The sequence below is a fragment of the Palaemon carinicauda genome, chromosome 4 (assembly GCF_036898095.1).
Source record: "Palaemon carinicauda isolate YSFRI2023 chromosome 4, ASM3689809v2, whole genome shotgun sequence".
NCBI lineage: Eukaryota > Metazoa > Arthropoda > Malacostraca > Decapoda > Palaemonidae > Palaemon > Palaemon carinicauda.
This window is the reverse complement of record NC_090728.1, coordinates 186,722,406-186,744,002: the sequence shown is the minus strand read 5'-3', so window position 1 is coordinate 186,744,002 and position 21,597 is coordinate 186,722,406. Positions and strand designations below refer to the sequence as shown.

The 21,597-nt window shown below is 43.7% G+C and overlaps 1 protein-coding gene across 2 annotated transcripts in view; it reads left to right on the top strand.

Moving 5' to 3' along the window:
* The first annotated feature begins 6,005 nt into the window (after positions 1–6,005).
* LOC137640272 (calcineurin subunit B type 2) overlaps positions 6,006–21,597 on the top strand; it is a 98,128-nt gene continuing 82,536 nt past the window's right edge. Inside the window, exon 1 of one of the 2 annotated variants that reach the window (XM_068372870.1) lies at positions 6,006–6,145. In XM_068372870.1, the coding sequence (XP_068228971.1) occupies positions 6,143–6,145 (3 nt within the window). In that variant the 5' untranslated portion in view covers positions 6,006–6,142. The remainder of the gene's footprint in view (positions 6,146–21,597) is intronic. The other variant, XM_068372871.1, reaches the window with a different exon arrangement.

Sequence of the window (21,597 nt, the reverse complement as noted above, 5' to 3'; positions counted from 1 at the left end):
TCAGTGGATTAAGCTTTCAGATAGACACCGAGCATAAAATCTAATGTTCCTAACACATGTAACAATACTTACATTTAGTTATATGAAATTGTTCTATAAAATTGAAACCACAAAGAGTAGCGAACATTTTTTTCTTCTTTTTTAGCATCCAACCAGCTCACCTTCCGGCCTCTGGTTGCATAAATTCTACCTGTCATAAATCAACCGGTCAGGGAGGCTCTGATGAAAAAAAATGGGTTCATCGCTCTGCAAAGCGTTAGAAAGAATTATGAGGGTGATAAAGTGATGCAGCAAATATTACGAATGCTTTTGCTTTACAATAAATCAATGGTAGTTAGAAGTGCTTTGCAAAGAATTGCCTTACAAATAGTTAAGTGACTCGAAACACAGAGCGCGTCTTTGGTAACGTAAAAGTACGATAACAAGAAAAGTTTTTGTTTTATTATTATTATTATTATTATTATTATTATTATTATTATTATTAGCTAAGCTACAACCCTCGTTGGAAAAGCAAGATGCTATAAGCCAAAGGCTCCAACAGGGAAAAATAGCCCAGTGAGGAAAGGAAATAAGGAAATAGATAAATAATGAGAACAAATTAAAAATAAATCATTCTACAAACAGTAACAACGTCAAAACAGATAAGTCATATATAAACTATAAAAAAGACTTACATCAGTCTGTTCAACATAAAAGCATTTGTAATCAGGTGACTCAAGCTCTTGATAGTGATTTCAAGTATCAGGTAGAATCAGGTGATTAAGTAGTGTTCTACCTTGTAGTCTATAAATGCTGACGCCTTCCACATTCCAGCCAAAGATAAGGCATTGCGGTGGTATCTCCCCTATATGATATAGTGGAGGTGTCAGACTATATATATATATATATATATATATATATATATATATATATATATATATATATATATATACTATATATATATGCTGTATATATATATATATATATATATATATATACATATACATATATATATATATATATATATATATATATATATATATATATATATCCTGTTACGCACAGGGGGAGAGGGAGTAGTCATATCGTGGTAGTAGGGGTTGGCCAGGGCACTAGCTACTCGTTGAGATACTACTGCTAGAGTTATTGGGTCCTTTGATTGGCCAGACAGTACTACCTTGGATCCCTCTCTCTGGTTACGGCTCATTTTTCCTTTGCCTGCACATACACCGAATAGTCTGGCCTATTTTTTCCACATTCTCCTTTGTCATCATACACCTGACAACACTGAGATTACCAAATGATTCTTCTTCGCACAAGGGGATTAACTATTGCGCTGAAATTATTCAGTGGCTACTTTCCTCTTGGTAAGGATAGAAGAGACTCTTTAGCTATGGTAAGCAGCTCTTCTAAAGGACACTCCAAAATCAAACCATAGTTCTCTAGTCTTGGGTAGTGCCATAACCTTTGCACCATGGCCTTCCACTGTCTTGGGGTAGAGTTCTCTAGCTTGAGGGTACACTCGAGCACACTATTGTATCTCTTCTTTCCCTCTTGTTTTTTTAAGCATTTATAGTTATACATGACAGATTTATTTTAATATTGTTACTGTTCTTAAAATAGTTTCTTTTAATTGTTCATTACTTCTCTTGTAGTTTATTTCCCTGTTTCCTTTCCTAACTGGGCTATTTTTCATGTTGGGACCCTTGTGCTTATAGCATGCTGCTTTTCCAACTAGGGTTGTAGGTTAGCTAATAATAACAACAACAACAACAACAACAACAATAATAATAATAATAATAATAATAATAATAATCAGGCAAAGATCCTCTGGGACTATGGCATCAGAACAGATAGGGTGATACGTGCAAATAGACGAGACGTGACGTTGATTGACAAAATCAAGAAGAAGGGATCACTCATTGCTATCGCAGTACCATGGGACTCCAGAGATGAAGAGAAAGGGAAGGAAAAAATGGATAAGTATCAAGACCTGAAAATAGAAATGAGAAGGATATAGGATATGCCAGTGGAAATTGTACCTATCATAGGAACACTAGGCACGAGATCCCTGTGAAGGAATCTAGAAAAACTAGAGGCTGAAGTAGTTATAGGACTCATACAAAAGAATGTGATCCTAGAAACGGCGCACATAATAAAAGTGATGGACTCCTAAGGAGGCAGGATGCAACCTGGAACCCTGCACTATAAATACCACCCAGTCGAAAGACTGTGATAGAGAAAAAAATAATCATAATAACAATAAATCCTGGCGCCTTCCACATTCTAACCAGAGATGAAACCATGCGGTGGCATTATTATCATTAATAGCAATAGTATTAGTAGTAATCGTAAAAATAGTGGTAGTATCATTGTCATTATCATTGTCACTACTATTTTTCATGCGGTGGAATGGATGTAAAAACCATAAAACTATTTTACCCGTGGAGGACTTCATTAAAACGTGATAAGCTATTATTATTATTATTATTATTATTATTACTTGCTAAGCTACAACCCTAGTTGGAAAACCAGGATGCTATAAGCCCAGGGGCTCCAACAGGAGATACAAAAAAAAAAAAAAAAAAAAAAAAAAAAAAAAAACTATCAGAATAACTAATAAAACTAAAGATAAATAAAACCTTTATCTATTCTTTTGCCATCATAAAAAAATTAAAACCGTTGTTATTGTTCAAAACATCGCTTTCGAATCAAATGAGCTTCTTTGATATCAATAGTTTTTTTTATGAAAGGAAATCATGAATAGAAAAAAAAAGTATATTTTGGTCGTGATGTTTTGTTGTTGAGTGGGATGGAAACGTTATCCCTCTTCAAAATAGCTGAGGGACAACTATCAGAATTCCAGGATTCCAATTGGGAATTGTACCGAATTCCAATTGGGAATTGTACCGGATTCCAATTGGGAATTATACCGGATTCCAGTTCTTAGGATTCTAATTGGGAATTGCACCGGATTCCAGATCTTAGGATTCTATTTGGGAATTGTATTGGATTCCAGATCTTAGGATTCTATTTGGGAATTGTACCGGATTCCAATTGGGAATTATACCGGATTCCAGTTCTTAGGATTCAAATTGGGAATTGCACCGGATTCCAGATCTTAGGATTCTATTTGGGAATTGTACTGGATTCCAGATCTTAAGATTCTAATTGGGAATTGTACCGGATTCCAGATCTTAGGATTCCAATTGGGAATTGTACCGGATTCCAGATCTTAGGATTCTAATTGGGAATTGTACTGGATTCCAGATCTTAAGATTCTAATTGGGAATTGTACCGGATTCCAGATCTTAGGATTCCAATTGGGAATTGTACCGGATTCCAGATCTTAGGATTCTAATTGGGAATTGTACCAGATTCCAGTTCTTAGGATTCTAATTGGGAATTGCACTGGATTCCAGATCTTAGAATTCCAGTTGGGAATTATACAGGATTCCAGATCTTAGGTTTCCAATTGGGAATTGTACCGGATTCCAGATCTTAGGATTCCAATTGGGAATTATACAGGATTCCAGGGGATCTCAGGGTTCCAATTGGGAAAGGTAAAGGATTCTAAGGGGATCTCAGGATTCCAATTGGGAATTATACAGGATTCCAAGGGTTCTCAAAATTCCAATTGGGGAAGGATTCTAAGGGGATCTCTGGGTTTAAATTGGGAATGGTAAAGGATTCTAAGAGGATCTCAGGATTCCAATTGGTGAAGGATTTTACGGGATCTCGGGATTCCAATTGAGAATTATACAGGATTCCAAGGGATCTCAAAATTCCAATTGGGGAAGGATTCTAAGGGGATCTCAGAATTTCAATTGGGAATCATAAAGGATTCCAGGGGATCTCAGGATTCCAATTAGGGATGGTATAGGATTCTAAGGGATTCTCAGGATTCCAAGTGGGAATTATGCAGGATTCCAGGGGATCTCAGGAGGATTCCAATTAGGGATGGTATAGGACTCTAAGGGGATCTCAGAATTCCAGTTAGGGATGGTATAGGGTTTTAAGGGGATCTCAGGATTCCAATTGGAAATTATACAGGATTCCAGGGATATCAGTATTCCAATTGGGAATGGTATAGGATTTTAAGGGGATCTCGGGATTCCAGTTGTGGATGGTATAGGATGCGAAGGGGATCTCAAGATTCCAATTGGGGAAGGATTCTAAGGGATCTCGGAATTCCAATTGGGAATGATACTATAGGATTCTAAGTGTCCTGACGAACTATTATGTTCATAAGTTATTTCAGATATTCTAACCAGTATAAAAAATAATTGTTTTATTGTAAACTTTCTATAGCAAAATACAAGGGTAATAGCCTACCTACCGATTATTATTATTATTATTATTATTATTATTATTATTATTATTATTACTTGCTAAGCTAAAACCCTAGTTGGAAAACCAGGATGCTATAAGCCGGGGGTGGGGGGTGGGGGGGGGGGGCTCCATTAAGGAAAATAGTCTAGTGAGAAAAGGAAACAAGGATAAATAAAATATTGTAAGAACAATAACATTAAGATAAATATCTCCTATATAAACTATAAAAACTTTAACAAAACAAGAAGAAGAGAAATGCGATAGAATAGTGTGCCCAAGTGTACCCTAAAGCAAGAGAACTCTACCTCAAGACAGTGGAAGACCACAGTATACAGGCTATGGCACTACCCAAGACTAGAGAACAATGATTTGATTTTGGAGTGTCCTCCTAGAAGAGCTGCTTATCATGGCTAAAGAGTCTCTTCTACCCTTACCAAGGGGAAAGAGGCCACTGAACAATTATAGTCTAGTAACCCCTTGGGTGTAGAAGAATTGTTTGCTAATCTCAGTGTTGGCAGGTGTATGAGGACAGAGGAGAATATGTAAAGAATATGCCAGACTATTCTGTGTGTGTGTGTGTGTGTGTGTGTGTGTGTGTGTGTGTGTGTGTAAGCATAGGAAAAATGAACCGTAACCAGAGAGAAGGATCCAATATAGTACTGTCTGGCTAGTCATAGGATCCCATAACTCCTAGTATCATTAATGAAAGCCGTTACCTTCTGATTATTATTATTATTATTATTATTATTATTATTATTATTATTATTATTATACAACAACAACAACAACAACAACAATAATAATAATAATAAATTTGCTTACCTACTGTTTCACAGACAAAATTACCTTGCAACGCATTTCCTTATTTAATTATTCTAAAAATGTCTAATGCAAGATTTACCGTCTTTATTTTTAGCTCATTTAATTATTAATCACGCCTAATCCAAGTTTTATTGTTCTATTTGATTATAATAGGAAAGAAAAATTGTAAGTTTTGTTAGCATGGCTAACATAAATTAATAACAAGAGAGTGGTATTAATGATGATGATATCATGTATGATAATAAAATTAAGTAATAGATTAATAAAAAAAAAAAAAAATCTGATCATATCGTAAGCTTTTGTTGATGTTAGAATGCTTTCACTAATAAGGATTCGTCTAACCTTGACATATTTCTGCTTAATCGGAATAAAAGTTACTCAGATGTATATTTAATCGAAAGTTACTTATGAAAAAGTACTATTAAATTTCGTATTTCTTAAATAAGCTTCTATTTTTTTACTATTAAGTTCTCTCTGCAAAGAAATATAATGCGCCTGTGCAAAGAACTACAAGATTTGGCAACACTGTTGCACAGAGCGCAGACTCTGTGGAATAGAGCTCAATAAAGATTTAGGCATCTTAATAAATATTCTTAGTTGGCGATTGTTTGGGTTAGATGTTAGTTAACACCTGAGAAATATAACATAAAAGACCCACCCTTGAATAAATACCTTTCTTATATATACGAACTAAAAAAAAAAATCTTGATATAGCAACTGCACCTACAAATGAAGCAACACTTTTCGTATTTTTTCGGTGAATTTAAACGATAATAATAACCTGAAACTTTTTTTTCTCACATGAAAGGCAAAATTATATAGTTAAATATAAAAGTTGATCTATAATTTTTCGAGAGAGAAAAAAATATATATCAATTATAGATAACGAAGACATCTTTGCGCATGTCGAACGTCAAGGAGGAAATTCGGAGGGGGAGAGAGGAGTAAGGAACACTCGTACCGTCGCACCATTTAATTTCAGCCGAATAAAAACAAAACAGAAAACACAATGGTAAGTTAAATTGGATTTCCGTATAGATTTTAACTCCCTTTATCGATGAGAACTGACAATTAATGGCCTCGAGCCGCCATTTCCCTTCAAAACCTCCTTCCAAAAGATTGTTTTCGTCCTGGGCAGGAGGAAGGTCGAGAAATCAATGATAGGGCGATGATGATGATCACCTGTTTTTAGCTGTCAGGTCTTTAAAGGTTTCCGCTTATAGGCCTATTGTATCAACTCGTAGGCCTGGATAGGAAGTGTCAACGTTAAAATGGTAGAATTTGGGCGGCCATGGTGAGGCTAGGCTAGGTTTATGCCATATTTGTGAATGACCTACCTTCGAGAGCCAGTGTTAAGGTTACGGTATATTACCGTGAAGATTAGCAAAATATCTTTATTATTATAAGTTCTAATTCATATACCGAGTTATATGCTCTTTCGATCTATATTCAAGTCGTATGACTTTGATTTCATTTAATTAACTTGTAAACTGGAGTTACTATAGCTTTCAAATGCCTACCATAGGGTATAAGAAGAAATTATGATAAGCAGTCTAACCTATTTCAGCTTAGCCTAGAATTTTGGGCAGTGCTTTACAATTTGGGTGTACTTTGACAATGTTATCAATGCTAGCCCAATGATCAAATTACTTTCAGATATGCAAATGGCTAAATAAATGTTTTAATTTAACTTGGGTTCACCATTCCTCTTTAGTTGTTATATATATAAGGAAATGGGAAGCTTAGGTATTTTAGATATACCCCAAAATTTATAGGAAAAACTCTGAATATTGTAGCATTATGCAATTTGCATATTAAAAATGTCTTGTTTTAATAGGTACCGTTTACCATATAAGATACATCGAAGAACGGAGCCTTTGTATATCAGCGACCAGTTCCTCACGCGTTCATTAAAAATGGACATCAACTGACTTAAACTTTCCCCCCTTACCTAAACTACAAGCCATGTCCTTACCTACTTGCCTAACTGGGGGGATAACGCCCCCTTGCGACCCCCCTTACAGTGACGTATTCTAATTGAGACATAATAATACATACAGGTGGCCGCTATCATACATACACCCCCAAAGAATTACGTTAGCATAACGTAGGCAGCAGGGATACCGTTGTCTCAACGGAATATTGGATAACTTCAAAGCAAAACCAATTTATTTTCACTAAGAATATTGTTGAATGTGAAATGCAAGGTTAATAGTTGGAAATCTTATGGAGTGTGTCTATGATAGCGGCCACCTGCTAAGAGTGAAACGGGTTATGAAGCAAACGCATACCAAGTTAAGAATATGGCAGTGTAGGGTGATTGGAAGAGGTGTTAGCCCCCAACCCCCCTTAGGTAAGTAGGTAAGACATGGCTCATAGGGTAAGTTAAGTGGGGAAGTTCAGGATAGGTGTAGCCCCCTTACCTTAGGTAAGTAGGTAAGACATGGCTAATAGGGTAGGTTAAGTGGGGAAGTTTAGGTTAGGTGGCGTTCTTGTGTAGAGGTTTGGCAGAAAAACGTACAGTTTTTGTAATGCAGCGGCCACGTCTTGTGAGCAACAAGGAAAATGGGAGGAGAATCCCATTTTATATGCACGCAGGACAAATTGGGCCCTGATATACGTAGGGCTCCATTCATTTTTTGTGTTTGTTGATTAATTAAGATATATAACCACCATAAAGGTATTCCACCTAACTAAACTAGGTTAGATTCTAAAGTAGGTCATTGCAGGCTGTGGCTGACAGACTTTAAAAGTTTCCGTACATTAGACTGTACCAAAACGTTTACCATTTACAGTTGGATTTTACATGCTATCTAGCACATATTTAGGCTCTGATTAGCTGGAGAATCAGAATGCTTAAGTCCAAGGGACTTGGTAGGGAAAGCATTCAATGGAAAATATGGTGTAAAGAATAAAGCACATTTATAAGAGAAATAAAGCATAAAAGTGGATGAATTTCAAAGTGAAATATGCCAAAATAAGATAAAATATTACATAAATGATAATACTCTGTTATACTGTATTTTAATTAACTATATATGTAATACATCGATAGATTTGTTACAGATTGTTCTCGGTATTACGCAAAATCTTTCTAATGTCACATACACAGTTACAGTAATTGAACAACAGTACGAGATATTAATATCAAGATCAAGAATAAGAAATTTGATTAACTCTAGGGTAATGTATCGATGTGAGATTTTTGTAAGCTGCTGAGGATGAAACCGCAAAATGATAGTCAAAACAGTAAAATGTCAAAATAGCTTTCCTTAGATCCGTACATCAGTATACTGAGATTTTGTGCTATTTAAGAAACAAGGACTGTTTTTCTTAGGAGATTAATTAACAATTTTGAATGATGCCTATATATGTAAGAGAGATCCATAAAGCTAATGAAGTACGGTACTCCCAGACTCTGTATCGGAACGTGGCTCACTTGAACTTTATTCATCCCAGGCTGTTGGTAGCAGGCTGCCCATTAAATAAAAAATAAATGGAAAAAAACCTGTTACGCATACGTCCCACCTAAACCGATGCATTTTACCTGCCAAAATGTGTATAGTACGTGGATGGTTTATTGAAAAGGTGGTGGGTATTGTGGTTATCATGATGTGTTATATACTGACTGAAAATCATGGGCACGCATTGAGGTAGGAAATGAGGGGGGCTTGGAGGAACCTGTTAAGGGTAGAAGATAGAGAGGAAGGCAGAGAATTAGATGGTGAGGTAAGGTGAAGGATCATAAGGAGAGATGAGGTTTTGTGGAAGAGGATGCCTTTAATAGAAGGCATTGAAGAGGGCACATCAGGCAATTGACACCTTAATGTAGGGATAACGAAGAAGACTGAAAATCATACTTAGAGATTAAAAAGGGTTCAATTTCAACACCAATAATGTACAGTACATACTTAGGTTAGGCAAGTGTAGGCTAATTTGTCAACCCAACTAGGCTAGTTTAGGCCAATACTAGCCATTAAAACTTGGTCTCTTGACTAGATTAGATTAGCTTGATAAGCAAGTAGGTAGGCACAGTAGGGATTTGTCTTGATCCTAGTCATTATTCCAAGTCTAGGTTCTTTATAGTTGAACGTCCAAAGAGCTGATGGTCATTTTAGTTTCCTCTGCCGAGATCATTGGTTTATAATGATGGACTACAAGGGAGCTTTGTTGCATGTGTTCGTTGCCTTGGAATTCGTCAAATGTTAGTCAACATAGTTATACACGTCTGGGACTTAGTTTGATTTTAGTCTTAATTTGATTCATGTCTAAGAGTAACTGCAGTTGGATTGACAATTAGCCTACAACCTGCTTATACTATGATGATTGATAAATGGTAGTTGGAAGCCTACTACCTTTTCTGCTGTTGGAATCTGTGATTATTGATTAAGGTTATGTGCAGTAACCTTCTAAATTAATTGTTACTTTTAGCACATTTTCGCCAGGACACCAATGACTGGCTGTAATGTTACCAAGATTAAAACCACACAATGTAACTGCACATCATCACCAAATGTAACTCTAAAGATTTTAGGCTGTCATGCCTTCTCTGAATTCATGTAATTCTTTCTGTAGAACACTTGTTACCATTGCCTATAGGCAGGTAAATCCTAATGTCTCGATGTCATTACAACAAAAAGTAGCAGTCTTTAGTACTTTTCCCTTTAAAGGGACTTGAAACTTTTGGTATATTATGGATGTAAACAATGAAATGGCAGCTGTAATCTTATTCCAATGTTTGTTATACATTTACAGTAAATAGAATTATAATCTGTAAAATACTAATTTGTTCTTATGCGTATACAAACCCTCGTCATTAATTGTGTTCGTACTTGTTTCACTTGTTACAACCAGTTGAAGAATTATCAAAGGTCTAACAACCTGTTATGGTTGTACCAGCGACCCTCTTTGCGGACTGGTGTTGTGGCTGGTGTCCCACTATGTTTATGGCCGTCATCATGTACAGATATCTTTGACTGGCCTTAACGTTCTTCAGTGCTTTGTGTTTTTAAATTCTCTCTTCCAAGTATGAGTATGAAGTAAATGGAGATGCGTATGTGGCCTGGTGTACAGAGTCATATAGACATCGACGACGATCCTCGTCCACTTTGCCAGATGTGCAGAGGACGTAGGTGTTCCATGGATTCCCTTTGTAAAGTGTGCAGGGAGTGGTCATCTTCCCAATGGGAGAAGTTCAGTGGTCAAAGGAAGGAGGGCTAAGCGTGATCATTTTTCTCTAGTAGCTTCACCTTCGAAGGAAAACAAGCTTAAACCTTCCCTTTCAAGCTCTGGTCTTCCCTTGTCTGATCCTTCATAATTGGAGTTTCCTCAAGACCCGATAATGAAAGTTGATGATGGAGTTTGATATTGTGGACAGTTTCTTATGCCCTCAGTTCTGAGGCCAAGATTTCTGCCTCCAAGATGGATCCCTTTACTTCTACCCATATTCCATCCACCGATAGTGCTCATGAGAATGCTCATCATTTATCATCTGATTTTGTTAATTTTGTTTGTTGATCATTTCCCCTTACAAGTGTGATCAGTTTGTACGAACGACTTTATATCCGAGTTACCCACCTTGGATATAAACAGTCACAAGGAGATTTTTCGGGATGTATTGCGGAAGTTTCTCCTGCATGTGTGATGCGTAAATCTCCCCAATGTACGCCAATGCGTACTCCTTGGCCTTCTTTGCTTCATATGGGCCATCTCCTATTGCGGAAACCTATTCCCGTTTAAAGCTTGAAGCGTCTTTGGACTTCCCTGTTACGCCTTGGTCTGCTTGTGGTCCATCTTTCCCTAATAGGGAAGCAGTGTTACATAGTGATCAACATAGTGTCACCATGTGAGGTTGCTAGTACTACTTCAACTGTGTGTCCGCAGTCCTACAAACAATTCGTGTCCACCTTTCCACAAAGTATCAGAGGAGTGTTCACTATCCTTTTTTCACCCCCTCTAACGCTTGCCTGTTGAATGCACCGCCACTGTTGCACGCCTCCCTGCTGTTTGCCATGCGACTGAACACGCCGCCGCTGTTACACTCCCCCCTACTATTATCCTGTGGCTTATTGGGCCAGAGGCTCATCTTCTGAAAGGTTTTTGTTTTCTGCCCCTGTAGCCCCTTTGGATGACAACAACATTCAGTCTGTGTATTACAGGCCTTATCCTGTAGATCATAGAAAGGATTCTTAAGGTTTGGGGGCAAGACTTTTACTTCAGTGTAGTGATAAGAAACAGCATATGGATCCTTTTCCCCTGGTTCTGCAGGTAGTTGCAACTGCCCCACAACCTCAACATAGTGCTCAGTCAGCGCCTGAGTGTTCGAAACCAAGTTCTCCTTCGAGTTTCTGTCTAGATGTAGCTTTGATCCTGGGGTCTCGGATCCTGAAAAGCTGGATTTTTTCTCGGGAATAAAGGCTAAAGAGGATAGATTTCTTGTTTTCCAGTTCAGGAAGAAGTTAAGCCTCCTTTTCCTTCTCCATCATATTATGAACCTATTTGGTGATAGGTGATGATGTCTTGTAGATGAAGACAGAGGATTACAGAGATGGAGAAGTAAAATCCCGAGTCGTAGATTACATTTATTCCACACAGCAAGGGGTTATGAACAGTGGTGCTCTGCAAGGCGTACAGCTCGTGCCAAGAGAAGCAAGACGACTATCAATGCGCATGCACGGAGTGCTGACAGTGCGACTCATGCGCATGCGTTAGTAACGGACAGAATTTATGAATAGTAAAGGGTGCATATATGAAAGATAATATATACCATAATCTACACCTCCCCTCCCCTTTTGCGTTCAAATAGGTATCTTGAACGTACTAAGTAAGTTACATACAATGAACTAAGTACATAATAGTGTGCAAAGCAAATACTGTAACATAAAATGTATAAAATATAAAATTATGCAGCCAGTTGCGTAAATGGCACAAGGGCCTTGTACACTATGTAGGTCTGTTTAATCTTGGAGACCTGCGGGAAGTTGTGGAGGGAATTGATGACTTTTCTATGTCAGAGCTAGGGACCACAGGGAGATCAGAGTTGGGAACTTGATTGGGACCGGGCACTGGATACAAGAAGCGACGGTTCCGACGTAGCACTCCACCACTAGGGAGGCGAATTTCGTACTCACGTGATCTCGTGCCACCCATGATAATCCCGATCTTGTCCCACCTATGGGATGTTGGGTCTTGGAGACGGACATGTTGGCCCACATTCAGTCTGGGCAGGGGACGGGCGTGGGCGTCGTAGTTGCGTTTCACTTGAGCCGCTCTGGCAGCAGCTCGTCGGTCGCAATCATGGGCCTTTTCTTGCCAACATTCCATGAATGACTGAGGATGGGCGGGCACACACGTACGGAGAGGGTGACCATACAGGATCTGGGCAGGAGAGCGACCAGAGTGGTTAGGCATGTTACGTAACTCAAGGAGGCCACGATCAAAAGCCTCACAGTCAATGTTTCCTGAAGGGGCCGTTTTGAGGATCAAGTGCTTGACAGCTTTGACTGCAGCCTCGGCATGTCCATTAGACTGCGGGTAGTGTGGCGATGAAGTTATGTGGTGTACACCCCAACGCTCTGTGAAGTCAGCAAACTCTCTGCTGGTAAACTGGGGTCCTCCATCGGTGCGTAGGCGCAGGGGAACACCTACCTCTCTGAAGTAGTGGCACAAGTGCCGTATGGTTGAGGAGGCAGTGGTGTCGCCCTTGCAAGGGACGACCACAGGCCAGCCGGAGAGGCGGTCGGCGACAACAAGGAAGGACTTCCCCGCTACCTGGAAGAAATCCGCTGATACCGACTCGAAGGGCCTCGATGGGTGGTCATCGTTGTGAAGAGGTTCCTGCTGTTGGCTTGGGCGTAGGACTTGGCAGGGCTCACAGGCGGCAACAGTGTTAGCAATGTCAGAGTCTATCCCAGGCCAGAAGACCGTTTGTCGAGCTCGACGTTTAGTGGCTTCAACACCTCGGTGGCTTTCGTGGAGTCTGGCGAGTGTGTGGCGACGTAGAGCGGCAGGAACTATTATTCTGGCACCGTAGAGCACGAGGGTGCCGTCAGTAGAAAGGGCTTCTCGCAACTTCCAATATGGTAGCAAAGAAGCATGCATGTCTTACCGATTCGTGGGAAATCCGGACACAATGCAATCACGAAGGCGGACGTAGTCAGGGTCGGCCTGCGCTGCTGTTGACATGTCCTGTAGAGTTCGGTCGGCGTTGACGATTGTGGCATCCTCTTCCTGGGAAGCTATTACGACGTTGATGACAGACCTGACGTGTGACGTTACTTCAGCACAGCCGATCATATCCTCAGACGTTGGGTAGCTGACAGGTGCGCGCGAGAGTGCATCTGGAATGCATAAAGACTTGCCAGCACGCCACATTGCAGTAAACTGGTATTGTGACATACGTTCCTTCATTCGCTGGAGCCGTGGGTTTTCGATCATGTCCAGCGTGTAGCTGTTGATAATGGGCACTAGTGGACGATGGTCTGTTTGCAGAGTGAAGGATGGCAGTCCTTGGAGGTACAAACGGCACTTTATGAGAGCCCAAGATACAGCAAGCATCTCCAACTCGATTGTCGCATACCTCGTCTCGGCGTCTGCGAGAAAACGGGATCCACACTGGACTACTCGGAGACGTCCGGAACCATGGTCCTGGAGGAGAGCGTAGCCTATTCCGTAGAGACGAGATGCATCAGTCTGGAGAATGGTTGGCAAAGTTGGGTCAAAAGACGCTAGAACTGGAGGGCTTGAAAGTGCTTGCTTCACACGTTTGAAGGCCTGGTCGTGGTCCGGTGTCCAAATAAAAGAGCGCTTAGGGCTCATGAGTGGGCGTAGGGGCTGTGCAGTCAGGGCAATATCTGGAGTGAACTCTGCCAGTTGGTTAACTAACCCCATGAAAGAACGTAAGTCCGTCAAGTTAGAAGGTGTGGGGAAGTCTTGCAGAGCTGTAACTCGTCCTGGATCGGCAGCTATTCCTTCTTCGGAAAGGGTGAATCCACAGAAATTTACTCGGGACTCCGCTACTACGAACTTATCTCTGTTGAGAGTGATGCCGTTTTTGCGACAGCGAGTGAGTAATTCGTGGATCCTGTGGTAATGTGACAGTAAGTCGTCGTCAAAGATGAGAATGTCATCGACAACCTTGACACATTTCTTCATACCCTGGAGAGCTAGGTCGCCGCGGTAACAGTAGGCATCGCCGGTGGCAGCGAAGCCCATAGGTCCTCGGCAATGCTGGAAGCGTCCATAAGGAGTAATAAAAGTGGTGAGATGACGGTCCTCCTCCGCTAGCTCCATCTGCCAGTAACCGTGTAGAGCGTCCGCAGTGGTGAAGAATTTGGCTGTGGGATCGACGGTACGGACAGCAGCTATGGGTGTGGGCGAAGGGTGGGCTGGTCTGGAGACGAGTGTTCAGCTTGGTGAGATCCACTGTGATGCGAACTCCCTTCGCCTTTGGGACGACAACTAGAGGGTGGCACCATTCCGAAGGCTCGTCTCCACAAGGCTTAATGATACCCTGCTGGACCATAGAATCTAGTTCTATCTTGACAGGTTCGCGGAAAGCATAGGGGATCTGCCTTGGGGTGTGAATGGCGAATGGAACAGCGTCCTCTTTAAGGTGGATTTTCATTGGAGGTCCTGCCATCGACCTCAGTGGAGCTGCTTTAAGGTCCTCCTTAGACACAAGCACATCAGGGAAGGTTCTAAGGAAATATTCTCGGGCCTCAGCAGGGGTCGAGTTGGCGTGGAGGGGTAGATCCTTACATCGGTTCACGTGGACGACCTGTAGGATGGGCCGTGGAAAGTCTGGCGGTATGATGGCCAACTCCTTGCAGTGTGCGTAGGACAGGAGTGGCATCTGGATACCTTCATGGACTTGGATCATGGCATGACAGGATCGGTTGGCCAAAGACAGAGTGGCCTTAAGGGTACCTAAAGCTGGTGTCATCTGTGATCCATCTGCTGTGAGTGTCACTGAGGTGGCAGAACGTTGTAGCTCGTCCCTGGTGATTTGAAGCAGTTCCAAGTGCTGTGGACCCATCACTGATACGTCAGCTCCTGTGTCTGGCAGCATCAGAATCTTGGATGTCTCACCATTGTAGGTGAGGTCGAGGGATACGGGTACCGGTGAAGGGCAAGTTGTTGTGGAAAGGGCCTCAACCTTGCGACAATTTGAAGGCCTGCTGGAGGGGGGCGTGGCTTTGGGTGGGCCGCCCTGCCTGGCATTCATCTGCTGTCGGCAACATCTGTCGTAGTGACCCACTCGGCCACAGTGTCTACACGTGGCCTTGTTGGCAGGACACTTTGAAGTCTTCTTCCAGTGTCCCTTGCCGGCACAGTTTCCACATATGCTGTCAGCAGCTGGACACTTTTCTGTAGAGCCGTGCTTTTTTGTGCAGGAAAGGCATGAAGTGTCCCTGTTAAAGTTTGGGTGGGAAGTAGCACCTTTGCTGCCATGTCCTTTGGTTTTCTTGTAAGTAGAGACAGCACACAATTTAGAAGGAGGGGCACGTATAGCGGTGGTGGCTGTCCTTGTGGCCTCATAGGAGCGACATTCATTGACCATGGTGGCCAATGAAGCTGAGGTGTCCAGGGGCAATAAGTTTTTGTGTGAGCTCCTCGTCTCTGACTCCCATGATGATGATCATCTTAAGCTGAGTTTCCTCACAAACTGCACACTGGCCAGGACAGACGTCGATTTCCTCTGCTACGTGCTTCAGTCTGACGTAGAAACTCGCTGAAGCTTTCCCCTTCCCTCTGTTTGCAGGAAAGCAGGTCCCTGCGACGTAAAGCTTCATTTCGCAGGTTCTTGATGTGTTCCTGGAGAACATTTAAGACTTCCTCCACACTCCGATCTGTGTCTGGTGACACATTGAGTGTGTGTTCCAGTATTCTTTGAGTCTCCAGGCTGAGGCACATACGAAGTTGTATTAGTTGCTTCCTGGTAGGTAAAGTCCCTAGGTCCACCATCACACTGTAGTCATCCCAGCGTCTACGCCATTCCCTAAACACTTGGTATGTGGCATCGGGACTTAAGGGCGGTGGGGTCTGGGCGATGGCTTTCTGTGGGAGTGGGTGCTGGGAGCTTGAAGGCACTGACGATTGAGTAGGAAGTTGTTGCGAGTCCGGTGGTGTTGCTTGCTGGTGGCCAGGGTTGACCATGAGTAGCTGCAACAGGGCGGTGAAACGCTGGGCTTCCTCCTCTCTTCTTAGGTTGTCCTCTTGGCGGCGTAGTTCTTCCTCATGGCGACGTTGATCCTCCTCTCTCCGACGTGTAGCCAACTCGGCCTGTCGAGATTCTTCCAGGTACTTGATAAGGAGCCTTAACTCCCCACCTGTAGCTGTTGGAGGCGGTATAGTCAGGTGTGGTGAGAGTAAAGGCAGGGTTTCCATCGTTGAGAAGACTGGAGGGGTTCGACGGTCTGTTGGTGAGCCTGGGTGTGAAGGCAACTGCCGGTCTTCATTGTCCTGGTCATGTTGCATATCCCCAGACTCGTCTTGATATGAGGTAGTCGACATTGCAAAACGTTTTCAGCTGTCACCCACAGTTTAAATGAAAAGATTTCAGCTGTCACCCACAGTTTAAATGAAAAGATAACAAGAGAAAAGAGACTTTCTACAGTTTTTATCTTAAAAATCACTGTGAATAAAGTGGTATATGGCAACAGGGGAGGAGCATGGGAGGGCTCCTGGGTGGTGGGGAGTAGCGGCGGGTAGGCTGGGCAGCGGCCACTGGCAGTGCGTTTCCGGTGATGAAAGAGGGTGGATGCTCCTCGCTTTCTTGTGATGAGTAGGGGTGAAAGGGGTTCTTATATGGGCATGAAGGGCTCGACACACAAGAGAAATATTACCCACTAACATAAAATCACTAACACCACACTGCACTGGCACTGCATGAACGGTTCGCAAACAAAGCACAGACACTGTAAAATCCACTTGTAGTCGAGGGGAAATGGGCAATGGCGGCTCGATGTAAATGCTGGATTCCGGTGTTCCCTTAAAATGCTGAATGGTTTAGTCACTGCGCCATGGTGATAGGTGATGATGTCTTGTAGATGAAGACAGAGGATTACAGAGATGGAGAAGTAAAATCCCGAGTCGTAGATTACATTTATTCCACACAGCAAGGGGTTATGAACAGTGGTGCTCTGCAAGGCGTACAGCTCGTGCCAAGAGAAGCAAGACGACTATCAATGCGCATGCACGGAGTGCTGACAGTGCGACTCTTGCGCATGCGTTTGTAACGGACAGAATTTATGAATAGTAAAGGGTGCATATATGAAAGATAATATATACCATAATCTACACTTTTTCAATATTAAACTTACCCGATAATCATGTAGCTGTCAACTCCGTTGCCCGACAGAATTCTATGGAGGGATACGCCAGCTATCACAATACTAGAAGGGGGTGTACTTACCAGCGCCACCTGTGGCCAGGTACTCAAGTACTTCTTGTTGACACCTCCCCAATTATTCCTCTGTCGTGCTTCCGGCAAGACGTTCTGGGATACGCTTATGATCTTCGAGTATTTCACGGCTAATTGGTGAAGTATTCTCTCAGATTTCGGCTGTCGCTTTACTGGAAACCTTCTTATATTAGCTAGATAGCTTTTATATAGTCCTGATTAACGGTTAACGATCTTTTGCTTGATTTTGGAACCCCCTTTGGCTAACTCTTTGGATTCAAGATGTCTGACATTTCGCAAGCCCCCTCCCATAGACGATGTGGGTCTTGCAATAGGCGTATTCCGAAGGCCTCGGTAGATCCTCACACCGCTTGTTCTGACTGTAGGGACAGGCCCTGTCAGTTAGAAAATCGATGTGAGGAATGCGCCGGACTTTCGGAACTGGAATTTGTCCGTCTTTTGAAATATTCAACTAAGTTAGAGAGAGGTAGAGTTAGGAGGAGTTCTTCTCACTCTTCACTTTTTTCCTCACCTCATGATCCCCTACCTTTTCCTACCCCTGTAGTGGCTACCCCCGAACCTACTATTTGCCCTCCGCCTGATATGTCTGTTGTTTTGCGTGCTATTCAGGCCTTAGGCGATAAAGTAGAGTCAGTGGTAAGTGATCATAAGTCTCTGATGGCCGAAGTCAAGGAACTTAAGGTCAAGAGTGCAGTGGGTGGAATTAGTGCCAGTGCTGTGACGAGTGCTAGTGTCAGTGCAGTGCCAAGTGCTAGTGTCAGTGCCAGTGTGGTGCGTGAGGATATTTCTGTGCGAGCCAGTCGTCCTCCCAGTCCGGGACCTCTTGCAAGCTCCCAAGCCCAGGGGAGAAGCAATGTCGAAGGGCATAAGGGTTCGGCAGGCCTTGTTAGGCGCACAGAAGTATCCTCGGTGGTTGCGGGCGTGTCTTCCAAAGACCGTCACTCCCACCTGCAGACTATTGAGCCCGTCTTTTTCTCGTCCGCTGATCAACTGTCAGGGAAGAAACGTTGGTCTCAGGTCTCGAGACCACTTAAACGCAGAGTCCAGTCCGCGAGTGCTCAGCCAGGTTGCAGTCATTGGCTCAGCTCTGACTCGCCGCAGTCATCTGTCGACTGCACTCCGCCCAAGAGGAGTAAGGTTCTGCCACAACAGAGCTCGACTGTTAAGGCTTTACCTCAGCCTACTGTAGTTTCTGCCGACCCCAAGTGGACTCTACTACAGTCCATGCAAGCACAGCTTTCGGACTTGATGCGTGAGTGTCGTGCTGAGAGTGTTGCGCCTCCGTCTCCGCCTACACTCCCTCCGCCTGCGCTTGCTCCGCCTGCGCTTGCTCCGCCTGATCGCAGTACCACCTGCCAGGCGTACGATGTTGAGCCTCGTTCTGTATTTGCTGTTCCCAGTGGTGTTCAGCCTCCGCCTTCTTTAAGGCAACCTTTACAATGGGATCAGGAGGATTATACCTCTCTTCCTCCGCCTCCACTTGCTGCTCCACCAGTGGTGCAACTCTCGGTTGAGGTACAACAACCTCTCCCGTCCATGAGTCAGTCTCCTCAGCTCTCGCTGCAGCGAGCTCAACCCTCCACAAGGCAAGCACCACTACACCTTAGCCTTGCGCCTCAGGAGCCTCAGCTTGCGAGACATTTACCTTGTTCTGCGCAGCCTCTACCTCATCGCGCTCCGCTCACACCACAGGAACAGGAACTTGCTACTCCGCTTCCGCCAACAGCTCAGCAAGCGCAACCCTTGGGTTCAACCACTCATGCTAGGAGTCAGCCTCCTCCACCCATGCGCCTTCCTTCTGCTTCGTCTTTTATTCAGCCTTTGCAGTCTGAGCCTCAGGTTTTCCCTCAACAGTTACTTGAAGAGGAAACCACTAATATTGTTCCTACTCGTTCTGACTCTGCTGTTCAGCATTCTTGTCCGATCTCTTCGCTACACTCTGGTGATGAGGCGTCTGATGATGAGGCGGCACACCTGGATCCCTCGTCAGACGTGGATGAATCCAAGCCTTCTCCACAGTCTATTGACTTTCGTAAGGTCTTGGCTCTGCTTAGGGAGGTTTACCCAGACCACTTTGTCTCTGCTATTCCCCGCTCTCCGCCATCTGAGTTTTCGCTGGGCATACAACAAGCTAAGTCCAACTATACTAAGCTAGTCCTAGCAAGGTCCTCTAAGAGAGCGTTAAGGATCTTAGGGGAGTGGCTGCAGACTAAGCAACACCTTGGCAAAACTTCTTTCATGTTCCCTCCGACTAAGCTCACTTCGAAAGCGAGCGTTTGGTATGCCACAGGAGAAGCACCAGGCTTGGGAGTACCTGCCTCTGCCCAGGCTGACTTCTCAAGTCTGGTAGACTCGCCTCGGAGAACTGCAATGAGGCGCTCTAAGGTTTGCTGGACCTTCTCAGACCTTGATCACTTACTGAAGGGAGTGTTTAGAGCATTTGAGATGTTCAACTTTCTAGACTGGTGCCTGGGGGCCCTCAGCAAGAAGACCTCTCCTGCGGACAAGGATTCTGCCATGCTATTAATGTCCTGCATGGATAAGGCCATTAGGGATGGATCTGGTGAGCTTGTGTCGATGTTTGTATCAGGGGTTTTGAAGAAAAGGGAACAGCTGTGTACCTTCCTTTACTCCAGCATTACACCTTGTCAAAGGTCACAACTCCTTTTTGCTCCGCTCTCGAAGTTCCTCTTCCCCGAAGAGCTGGTTAAGGACTTGTCTGCTGCCCTGATACAAAAGGACACACACGATCTTGTAGCCTCATCGGCTCGTAAGTCTAAGGTTGCTACCTCAGTCCCCAAGACTTATCGCTCCCCAGTGGCTGATACCCCTGCTACGAGGTTCATACCGCCCTTTCGTGGTAGAGCCCCCAGCCGAGGAAGCTCCCGTCCAGACTCTTACAGGAGCAAGTCTAGGAAAGGCTCCAAGACATCTAAAGGAAAAAACTGACTCTCCGCATCTCCAGACAGCAGTAGGAGCCAGACTCAAGATCTTCTGGCGAGCCTGGGAGAAGAGAGGTGCAGACGCCCAGTCTGTCAGTTGGCTGAGGGACGGTTACAGGATTCCATTCTGCCTCAAACCACCTCTGACCACATCTCCCATCAACCTCTCTCCCAACTACAAAGAAGAGGACAAGAGGCTAGCATTGCACCAGGAGGTGTCGCTACTTGTGCAGAAGAAGGCAGTGGTTATAGTCCGGGACCATCAATCCCCGGGCTTCTACAACCGTCTCTTTCTTGTGGCCAAGAAGACAGGAGGTTGGAGACCGGTGCTGGACGTCAGCGCGCTCAACGCGTATGTCACCAAGCAGACGTTCACGATGGAGACGACGAAGTCGGTCCTAGCAGCGGTCAGACAGGAGGACTGGATGGTCTCGTTGGACTTGAAAGATGCCTACTTTCACGTTCCTATTCATCCAGACTCCCAACCTTTCCTGAGATTCGTTTTTGGAAAGGTTGTCTACCAATTCCAAGCCCTGTGTTTTGGCCTAAGCACAGCTCCTATGGTGTTCACTCATCTGATGAGGAATATAGCAAAATTCCTACACTTATCGGACATCAGAGCCTCCCTCTACTTAGACGACTGGCTGTTGAGAGCCTCCACGAGTCGTCGCTGTCTGGAGAATCTCAACTGGACTTTGGACTTAATCAGACAACTGGGTTTGTTAGTCAACATAGAAAAGTCTCAGCTCATTCCCTCCCAATCCATTGTGTACCTGGGAATGGAGATTCGGAGTCAGGATTTTCGGGCTTTTCCATCGGCCCCCAGGATAAGCCAAGCCCTAGAGTGCATCATGAGCATGCTGAAGAGGAGCAGTTGCTCGGTGAGACAGTGGATGAGTCTCACAGGGACCCTTTCATCACTGGCCCTGTTCGTCGAGCTAGGGAGACTCCACCTCCGCCCTCTTCAATTCCATCTTGCAGCTCATTGGGACAAGGGTTCGACTCTCGAAGCAGTCTCTATCCCAATCACCCAAGAGATGAAGACCACTCTCCTGTGGTGGAAGAACAATCTCCTTCTCAGGGAGGGCCTATCGTTGG